This window comes from Corvus brachyrhynchos, unplaced genomic scaffold, assembly GCF_000691975.1.
Source record: "Corvus brachyrhynchos isolate BGI_N302 unplaced genomic scaffold, ASM69197v1 scaffold31, whole genome shotgun sequence".
NCBI classification, from domain to species: Eukaryota; Metazoa; Chordata; class Aves; order Passeriformes; family Corvidae; genus Corvus; species Corvus brachyrhynchos.
Window position 1 is genome coordinate 3,834,630 of NW_008236196.1, and position 10,380 is coordinate 3,845,009.

The 10,380-nt window shown below is 53.2% G+C and overlaps 1 protein-coding gene across 6 annotated transcripts; it reads left to right on the plus strand.

The window, feature by feature from the left end:
* The first annotated feature begins 534 nt into the window (after positions 1–534).
* TMEM151B (transmembrane protein 151B) lies at positions 535–9,685 on the plus strand. 6 transcript variants are annotated; one of them, XR_001864046.1, is made up of 2 exons: positions 535–3,140; positions 8,028–9,685. XR_001864046.1 is itself a non-coding variant. In XM_008640349.2 (2 exons), the coding sequence occupies exon 1, from the start codon at positions 550–552 to the stop codon at positions 2,119–2,121; it is 1,572 nt and encodes a 523-aa protein (XP_008638571.1). In that variant the 5' UTR covers positions 535–549; the 3' UTR covers positions 2,122–2,133; positions 2,744–9,685. The 6 variants fall into 6 exon arrangements, 1 of the variants encoding a protein (XP_008638571.1); XR_001864049.1 differs by having other exon boundaries at positions 535–2,860; XR_001864048.1 differs by having other exon boundaries at positions 535–2,841.
* The last annotated feature ends 695 nt before the right edge of the window (positions 9,686–10,380 follow it).

Consider the following 10,380-nt stretch of genomic DNA (forward strand, 5'->3'; position numbering starts at 1 on the left):
CACTTGTGCAGTGGGATGAGCTGTGGTGAGGGGTTTAGGTGGGATGACATCAGTTAGAGCTGGAGCCTCTGACATTGCCCCTGAGGAGAACGGAAATGGGGGCTCACACCTGCAGTTGCTGCTTGGGATGCATGGGGAGGGATGGAGGGGACGACTCACAACCAGCTGTGAAGCAAAAGGAGACATTCTCAATGCACAGGGCAGAGGCAGTAGAAGAGGGGACCCCCGTCACCCTGTGCTGGTGGGGTGGGTGCAAAAGCTGAGGAATGTGGAGGAGATCACCCAGGCTCTTTTCTTGTGCTCCATGACCTCTCCCTGGGAAGTGGCGATGGTAGGGGTTACTCCCTGTTGAAGAAGGGGGATGCCCAGGGTGTGGCTGACAGAGCTGTCCTCTGCCACTCTCCCCCATGTCCATCTGGGCTCCTTCTGTCTCCCAGGGAGGGGCAGAGCACCACAAAGGGAAGTGGGGGTGACAGTTGCCTGCACTGCATGACTGTCATCCTGTGAGAGATCTGGGCCTCTGCCCTGCCCGCCGAGGCCGGGAGCCCCATGGCATCTGCTGTTTGTTCGCAGAGCTATAGGTGCTACCTCAGCACCCTGCTGCCTGCTCCCCTTCCCCTGCCGCTGCAGCCTACTGACTCCTCTCTTGTTTTCTTTCTCCTTCTCCCTGGTCCCCCGGAGCAGCAGCGGCCGGTGAAGCAGTCTCTCAGCAAGTCCCTGTGCCGAGAGTCCCACTGGAAATGCCTGCTGCTGTCCCTCCTCATGTATGGCTGCATGGGAGCCATGACCTGGTGCCACGTCACCAAGGTGACCCGGCTGACCTTTGACAGTGCTTACAAGGGCAAGTCCATGATGTACCATGACAGCCCCTGTTCCAACGGCTACGTCTACATCCCCTTGGCTTTCCTGGTGATGCTCTATGTGGTGTACCTGGTGGAGTGCTGGCACTGCTACACACGCAACGAGCTGCAGTACAAGGTAGACGTGGAGAGTGTGCACGAGCGTGTGCAGCGGATGCAGCAGGCAACCCCCTGCATCTGGTGGAAGGCCATCAGCTACCACTACGTGCGCAGAACTCGGCAGGTTACCCGCTACCGCAACGGGGACGCCTACACCACCACCCAAGTGTACCACGAGCGAGTCAACACCCACGTGGCAGAGGCTGAGTTTGATTATTCCAACTGTGGAGTTAAGGACATCTCCAAGGACCTCATTGACCTGGAGAGCTACCCAGCCACACGGCTCCGCTTCACCAAGTGTTTCAGTTTTGCCAATGTGGAGTCCGAGAACTCCTATCTGACCCAGCGGGCCCGCTTCTTCACGGAAAACGAGGGCCTAGACGACTACATGGAGGCCAGGGAGGGGATGCACCTCAAAAATGTGGACTTCAAGGAATACATGGTGGCCTTTTCCGACCCAGACAACCTGCCTTGGTACGTATCTCACTACGTCTTCTGGGTGGCAGCTCTGCTGACCCTATCCTGGCCCCTGCGGGTGCTAAATGAGTACCGCACTTCCTATGTCCATTACCACGTGGAAAAACTCTTTGGGTTCGACTACGTGGCAGTGACACCGGCCGAGGAGCGCTCCTTCTGCCGGAGGATGCCCCGTGTCAACACGGTGGACAGCACCGAGCTGGAGTGGCACATACGATCCAACCAGCAGCTGGTGCCCAGCTACTCGGAAGCAGTCCTGATGGACTTGGTGGGGCTCTCCAGCTGCACCAGCTACTCTGCTTGCCGCTACGGGGGCTACCGGCAGAACTGTGAGCGGTGCCACAGGACTATAAGCAGCTCCTCCATCTTCTCCCGCAGTGCTCTGAGCATCTGCAATGGCAGTCCCAGGATTCCCTTCAGCAGCAGCCGCTTCTCCCTGGGCCGCCTGTACGGCTCGCGCCGCAGCTGCCTCTGGCAGAGCCGGAGTGGCAGCCTGAACGAGCAGAGCTGCCCCACCGAGCAGACACGCCTCTCCAGCCAGGTGACTGTGGAGGAGGAAGACCCCCCTCCTTATCAGGATGCCCTCTACTTCCCCGTCCTCATTGTACACCGCAACGAAGGCTGCCTGAACCACGACCACCGTCACCTCCATCGCAATGGGTCCTGCGTGGAGACCTCACTGTGAAAGCAGAAGGCGGTGAGATCTCATTGTCCATTGCCTGGCCTGAGCCAGTGCAGGATTTGGGAAGCAGAGCACAGGGGGGTAGCCTAGGAGGACATCAGGATGGAGTGGACATGGCATCCTGCTCCAGCAGCCAGCAAAAGCTTCTCCCTCTGTGGCTCTGACCTCCCAGAGGGCTGGATGCTGATGCTCCCCCTGACACGGCACAGAACTCTAGACTACATGCAAAAAAAAAAAAAAATTTCAACCAAACCGACCGCAGAACCGTAATTCATGGTATCAAGACCCAAAGGGGGGAATAAAATGACAGGCCCGATGCAGGGAGGGGGTGGCTTTGGCTCCCAGCCCTGGCTCCAGGCTGGCTCGTGCTCCAAGGAACCAGCAGCCACCAAAAAGCACCTCGCTGCACCTCTGCCCACCCTGCTTCCCACACTGGAGCAAGACCCCTCACAGAGGGGAGGAGAACGGGTCCCTGGGAGCAGGGTGTCGCTGCCTGTGACGGAAGGTCAGGGGTACCCAGGCGCATGGAGCTGAGCGGAAGGTTAGAGCAAAGGCTGAAAGCCACAAATCCAGCTCTTCCCCTTCCCCCCTGACCATTCCCCACCCTCCCCACTTTTTTTTTTAGACCATGCTCCGACTGTTACTTTGTTCTCACTGCTGGGAATGGCATTGCCTCCAGAGGATCCCAGGCTCAGCTCCTTAGGAAGCTTCGGCGTGCCAGCTGTGAGTCAGCATCCCCTTGGTAAAGGGTTTTCTGTTTGGGCATGCAGCACTGGGGAAGGGATGAATGTGCAAATCCAGATGGAGCAAAGAGCAAAGATCTGCAGTGCTGCTGGTGTGTTTGCTGGAGAAGGGCTCAGCTGGAAAGAGAAAATGGGAGGCCCCTGGTGAGCTGGGGAAGGGGAAGAGGATGGCACTGGGACAGACATCGTGGTATCAGGTGGCACATCAAGTGGCTGGGGACCCTTCCTGGCTTTGAAGTGAGTGCTAATTGGTTCAGCCAAGCATCAAGGAAGTCTCTGGTAGGTTCAGCTGCAGTTCACCTATTGATAATGGAGCAGCAGGTTGGTGCATGTCTGCAGGAGTGAATTTTGCATGAGATCCAGCTGGGCCTGTGGCTGGGGTCTCTGAGCTGTAGGCTCCTGGAAGCCTCATTTTGGCTGAGAGTTCTGAGGGGATAGGAGGGACAAATGCAAAAGCATGCTGGAGCATTGGGAACCTGGGCTTGGGAAAGGAGGAGCAGCACAAGGATTCCCTTTCTGTGGGACCCCGCTATTGGTGCAGGACCTGTGCGGGAGGCATCTGCCAAGAGGGCTGCTCTGTAGAACAGAGGCCAGGGATACATTAGAGGAGAACCTGATTAAAACTCAATATTTTGCATGACAGAGGTTTTTGCAGGGAGGTGTCAGGCTGTGAGAAGTGAGGTGACTTCTGTGTAGCTCATTAGCTACTGGATTCTTCTGCCTTGCTCTTGTCAGGGCAGGTTGCTCTGAGCTTTGTGCTGTCCCTTCCACCCTGCTGGAAAGGATCTCAGTGACATTGGGCAAAGAGCCCTTGTGTCACTGAAGCTGCATCAGTGTCTGCAGCATGCAGACACCCAGCTTTTCCTCCTTCAGCAACACATCCCCAGGTCTCATGTCCTTGTTCTCAGAAAAGCTGTCTCCTTTCCAGTCAGCTCTTTGGGGGAGTGCATGCCAAATCGGGCAGCGATTTCTCCAGACAGCACTACTCCTCAGCCTCACCCCGCTTCCCTCATCAGCTGGGGCGAACAACAGCTAAGAGCAGCAGGTCTTGGGTGACAAGGGCAAGTCCATTGGCACCTGGGCATTTGAGCTTGGTGTCTGCCTCCCCATCTGTCGCAGAAGGGCAAACAGTGAGGCACTGTATTTTGTCCAGCCGTCTTCCTCCTGCCAGCTATTAATGAGGAGTCTGTCTCTCTCATCATGCTGCCGTACTGCTTTGCCTCCCAGGTCTTGAGGAGGCTGCAAATGCACCCGTGTACCACACTGGTCCTCTTCTGAAAGTCATGTCTTGCTGGCAAGCCTGGAGTGGTCAGCACCTGTGGGTGTTGTAGGGCTCCACTTGTCTTTTCCCCAGAGCAGTCTGTTCTGCTCTTCATGCCCTGCGTATCCTGGTTAGTGTCTCTTGCCCTCCGAGTCACCTTGTCCTCCTGGATCTCAGGTGCTGAACTACAAACAGCGGTGGTTTGAAGTTCCTTAAAATCTCACTGTGTTTATGATTCTGTCTTAGCATCTGCCCGTACTTTCACTACCAGAGCTAGATGCTGGCTTAAAGAAGAGGGTCCCTTGGAGGACAGAGAAGCATAAGGTCTCCGGTGTGGGCACATCCCTCTCTGCGTTTTGTTCTCATTATTTTTGGCACAGATTCAGACTGGGCGAAAGCAGCCCTGGGATTTCCATGCTTAGTAATGACATTTGGCTTGCTGTGCACTCATGCTTCTCTCTCCAAGGGCCTAATGTAAGCCAAGGCCAATGCTCAGTGTTCCCGTGACTCTGGGGAGATAATGGCGTGTGCCTGTATGTCCCAGTGAATTGAGACAGTGGAGCTGCAACGGGTCATTAGTGAGGAATGAGATCCCCACATGTCCTTCCTGATGTGTTCTCTTTGAAGTCTCCTGCACATTGCTTAAATTAGGCTGTAATGGCTCATCTTTCTATCTCCAGCATCCAAGGTGCCATGGACAGATGGATTTATCTAAGTTTTGGCAGGCCTTTTAGTTCCCTGGGGCAGACAGTCTTCACAATAGGGACAGATTAGCAGGGTCTCTGTGCGCCCCCGGCTTTTAGCACCTGCAGCAGAGTTTCAGGCACTGTGTCCTTGGTTCTTTCTGGGGCTTTCCATGGGAATGCCTTGCCTTGTTCCTCTGGCCCCATTTTCACCTATGAAATCTTATTCTGGAGGTGGTCTATCCAGGTGGATCTTTGAGGCACAGCTGCTGTTCTGACCTGAAGGATCCATACAGTCCTCCTGTTGCTGAACACCTTCCCCATGTATATGGTGCCAGCTGCAGCCAGGTCCCAGCTGTGGTCCCAGCTGAAGTCCCAATGCTGCTGTCTGTGGCTGTTCCAGACCCACAGTACCCTGAGAAGTGGGACCTCTCTAGCCAGTGTTCCCCACTGCATGCCAGGATTTCTCAGAGATCCCCTCCCTCATATTCTTGGCCCTGCTACCCCAATGCACCTGGTAGAGCTGCCCCCCTGGTCTATCCAATTCCATTCTCTCAAGGGGGAAGACATTTGTGCCCTGCATCAGGCTCAGGAAAGGGGGATGGTGCACTTGGACATGGTAGGGGAGCAGGACTGGGCAACAGGGACAGGAGCTGCCTGGTGGCTTGACATAGAAGTGGTGGAGCTGAAGAGGAGAGACTGAAACTAGGGTTCATCCTGGCATGTCTAGTCAGGCAGGAAAGTTCAGAGCAGAAAACTGGGCTCTCCCTTCTGTCTCCTGGCATGGGACACTGCTGGCAAAGAGGGTTTCCTCCTAAGGGTTGTTGAGAGACCGTAGTGCCCTGGGCCAAGGGCAGCTGCTATAATTCTCCTTATGGCTCAGGCTATGAGCACAGATACCCAGAGATGGCCTGTCCCTGTTCTGGCGCACAGCCTCTCCATGGTGGAGTGGTCCCATCTCCTGGCACATACACGTCACCCAGCACTGGTCAGGTGTCTGCTCTTCCTGAGACTTGTGTCTGCTCTCTGCTGTACCCGTGTTGGTGGTGATGATTCCTTTGGCAGGTCATTCGATGGCCCAATCTGCTCCTCTCAGGATAGCCTTCTCCCTTATATCTAACCTGAGTTCTCCCTGTTGTATCTTAATCCCATTACTTCTCCTCCTTTGACTGGTGAGTCTAATTCGCTCTGTTCTTTTTTCTCATGGCCTTCCTGACACAAGCAAGCCTATTATCTGTAGCCTTCTCTTCACCAATCCCAGAGTCTTGATCTCCCTCACCAGACCCTGGCTTGAGTGGCGATGCAGAAGTTTTCACTGTGTAGTGAGTATGTCACTCCTGCTCTGAGCCTGGCCCAGGCAAGGGGAGAGGACCAAATGTGCAAGCAATGCCTTGGTCTGTCAGGGTGGCTGTGTCCTCATTTCTGGTGCAGAAGATCTCTCAAAGTGAGTGGAGTATACAGAGCTGCTGGCCTCTTACACAAGGAAAGCAGGGCAGCACACATCACCCTCTGGGAAGGTCAAAGCTGGATGCTTGTCAGTATGATGGGGGCAATAACTGGGAGGATCTCTGCAGTCAGATGGCTTTGTTTTTTTCCATACATCATTCAAACATTGCAGCTTTCCATGGGCTGAGAGTCAGGCTCAGCACTGCACTCAGCAGCAGGCTTTCCTCACATACCAAAAGGGAGGCAAGAATGCTACCAGTTCCTCTTTGTGGCCCTTCACGGTGCTAATGCAACCCAGAAGAGGGCTGAGTCCTTACTGCTGCAAGGCTGGACAATGAGTGTGGGCTATTTGGTGTTTCCAGTTGCTGTCAGTATACTTGTCAGGTACTTAAAAGCTCTCCAGCTTTTCTGAACTAGAGAAAAAGAGAGAGAGAGAAAGAGAGAGAGGAGTGTGTGAGAAGCTGTGGATTAGATGATCATCAAGACACATCACCACCCATTTATCTATCTTTCAGCACCGTGGAAGCTTCCCAGATAGTGCCTAGCCCTTTGCTTGTGCAGAACCTGTCAATGACACCAACCAGCCAAGTGGTACTTCTTTGAGCCCACTGTGTGTCATGTCTCACTCCACACCAAGGAGGGAGGTTTCAGAGAGGCCTGTCAGGGTGAGCAGCTGTAGGAGCATTTGTTAGGGTGGGGAGAGGAGATCTGAGCCTATGGCCAAGGCCAGGCCTTCCAGGCAAATGCGCAATATTAGGGCTGAGGAAGCTGCTGTTCATCTGTTGTCAAGCAAGTGCACCCCCCTTCCTTTCTACTCCCTATAAAATGCACATTAGGGATCCAGCTGGTCTCTGCCCTCTTTGTTGTCCATTCACTCAAGAGGCTGCAGAGATGTTTAATAACTGATGGATGCCCATGGAGAGAGAACTGCAGGTAAAGGTTTATTAAGTGGAAGTTTAAGAAAGTTATGTAGCATCCAATGCCAGTAAAACAGCACCTGCTGATTAGCAGATGGGACGAATAATGCCTTTTAAGGTCTCCTTCCAGCCTTTCCAACCACAGCTTCAGTACTGCTGTCTAATGTCACCAGGGTGCTGCCTTTAGCAGCATACAGATTGCTGCAGTGTGCTCCTACTCTGCTGCAGTCGCTGTAGGGACTGGGTCTGAAATGCTACACCACCACCAAGATGTTGTGTTGCCAAAGAGTTGTAAGTCTCAAGTTGGGATGTGTCCTTCTGATCATGTTTCATTTATATTCAGTGGTTAGAATAAAGTCTGTAGCAATGTGATCTGGATCCAGGTAATGTCAGAAATGAGACACAGTTTAAGTGATAGCTCTGTCTGGTGCTGCTGCCTCCTGTGATGCACTTGGGCCTACACTCTCCACTGGACCAGGTATGCGTGGGACCAAAGGCTGGTTCATGGGACCTGGGACTCCAGTGGGGACTTGGGGCTGAGCCTGCCTATGGTTGTTTTCCCTGTGGGCATTCTGGAAAAAGTGGAAAGAGGGCATAGTCGCACTTCAGGTAGAAATTAATGGGCTATGTTCATTGCTAGTGTAATTTTACTGAAGCCAGTGGTACTATACTAATGTGAGGTTGGCTTAGCAGCTCCTCCGAGGGGTCCATCCTTGAGTCCAGAAAAATTGATCTGTCACAGTGTTGCTTTGATGCATAGAGTTTGTGTTGGGACTTAGCCAACACGAATGAATGTTGAATATCTGTAGTTTCTACAAGCAGTGGGTTGAATTGTTCTGCTCTACTGCCTCCATCACAGCTGCTCCACCAAGGGGAACGTTATGCCTATGGATGTGATCTCATCAACTCCCTCAAAAGCAAGCTAACAAGCAAATTGACCTCCACAGTACCTCCACAGCACTGGGAGAGGAGCCTTCTCCCACAGGACCGTAGCCTTTCCATCTCTGAGGGAAAAGAGGTCCCAAGGACAGAACTGAACCTGCAAGACCCATGGCCTCGTGGCTTGCCCTTCCTCCTTCCCTCCTTACCTCATGTCTGTCTTGGGGGAGGGACAGTTTCCCTGTGGAGTTCAACAAGCTCCTCTTCCTGCGGCTGGTAAACAGGCTCTACTAAAAGGTATATCATCCACCTATGCAACTCTTCCAGAAGCTGCCAGATTTTCAGGAGCCCATTACAATGTGCAGCATGGCCATCCAGCACTGAGAATAAGCACAGTGGCTGCTGGAAAGCTAAGTGGGTTTTATTCCTCCCCCATTCCCCAGGAAGACTCTTTTTGTGGGCCATTTTGTTTGTTCATTTGTTTGGTTTTTATAAACTTCATTTGGGGGAAATGAAGCTTGTGAGAAATTGGTACCCATCCTGAACCCTCCCCAGTCCTTCGAACTCTGTGAATGGATGGATCACCTACTGTGATTATAATTTAGTGGATTTTGTAGAACAAAATAACTTCACATACAGACACATGAGGTTCTTTCACTCTCCATCAGCACAAGCTGCTTCTGCGATCTTAGCTACTCACATTAGTGAAAGAAAAAGCCTAGCTAGAATGTGGTGAGGTGATGTAGTACTTTGTATCAGTCCCATGGTCCCAACGTCCATTAGCAGCGCCGTCAGCTGCCGTGACATGAATTCAGACTTTGGATGGCAGCCCATGGACCAGTCAGGGTGAAAGTTTGGGAAATCCCAAGCCTGAGTCTATGCACATTTCCAGAAGCAGATGCAAAGGGAGGATCAACTGAAAGCAGGCATCACCTCCTGCTCAGCCCTGGCAGAAGCTGGTGGGCTCTGTTTGTGCTGCACCTGCCCCCAGGAAGAGCCTGTCCCCAGGGGCTGAGCACAGGGGAGTGAGAGTAGCAGTGTGTCTGATGGAGCAGCACTGCTCAGCTGACTGGGCAAACAGTGGTGACAACTAGACCCCAAAATAACAGGATTTCACTTTGGAAATGCCAACAGCTTTTTCAAACTGAAATGCAACTAGAAGGCCTTAACAGCTGCGAGACATTGCTCTTCCTTGCTTGAAAAAAAAAAGGATTTTTGGTGATAATGTGGGTTATCTGGGTTATCCATCTCTGTTAGTAATGTGCTGTGCTGGTAGAGAAGGAATGCTCAAGGCAGATCAGGATGGTGGCCCTGTGGCTTTGCAGTGGGGTTGGTTGGTCAGAAACAGAGGCCGGAGTTTAAGATCTTTCTCTGCCCCTGGAGGTGTGACATGGCCATCCACCCGCATGTGGCAGGGTGGGGTTCTGCGTGCTCCTGCACAGCTGGGATCTGTGGCCCTGCAGAGGGGTGATATGTTTGTGGCTTTGGTGTGGTGACACCCACCCAGCCTTGGGGCAAGGGCTTTTTCAGGGTGACAGAGCATTGCTTGTTCCTCGTGAGAGGAAACTCCCGACCTGGTTTCTGTGAAGAGATGGTGTGAAGTGTCACATTTGCTGCAGCGAGTGGCAGGGAGCAGGGATAAAAGCATGGAGCAAGCTATGTTTGAGAACAAGCTGATCCATTGCTGGCTGCCTGAAACTGGAGAGCTGCCGGATCTGCTCCCTGGACAATGCTTTCCAGCTCTTCTCACTCTCCCCAAACCCGATGTGCGAAGTATCATTCCTCTGAGCTAGCCAAAGCACTTCCCTTGCCTGAACTCCTCTGAGGCTGTGCATTCACATCATTTTGATCCCCTCTCTGCTGGGTGCCATGGGCCAGCCATGAAATGCCAGCAGATGCATGATGACCACAGGCATGCTGGTGGCCAGACCTCACCATACCCTGCCTGTTCACAGCCTTCCAGCAGTGCTCCCTGCCCTGGCATGCCCACCGCTTGCTTGGTGCAGAGCAACCACAGCACATCCTGGCTTCACTTTGGCATCACTTTTGCTTTCCCAGAGAATTTCACGGCACTTGTCTGAAGTGAGAAAACAGAAGGTCTTGATGTTTTGGTGGTCCTGGTCTCCAGACCAGGGAGGAGAGGAGAGACAGGTCAGCTATTGTGGCAGTCCAGGACAGGGGACAGCATCGTGGTGAAAGCAGCATGTCTGCTGGAGAACTCTCCAGACACGGGCTCTGTGCTTCTCTGCTGGGGCCGAGGGCAGCTGATAGAGGGCAGAATAGCATGTGAATGCTTGGCAAGACACGGGAAGAAGAGGGCTGGTTGAGAACAG

Coding starts and splice junctions, on each gene's coding strand:
- TMEM151B (XM_008640349.2), top strand. CDS start 550: ATGGCATCTGCTGTTTGTTCGCAGAGCTATAGGTGCTACCTCAGCACC.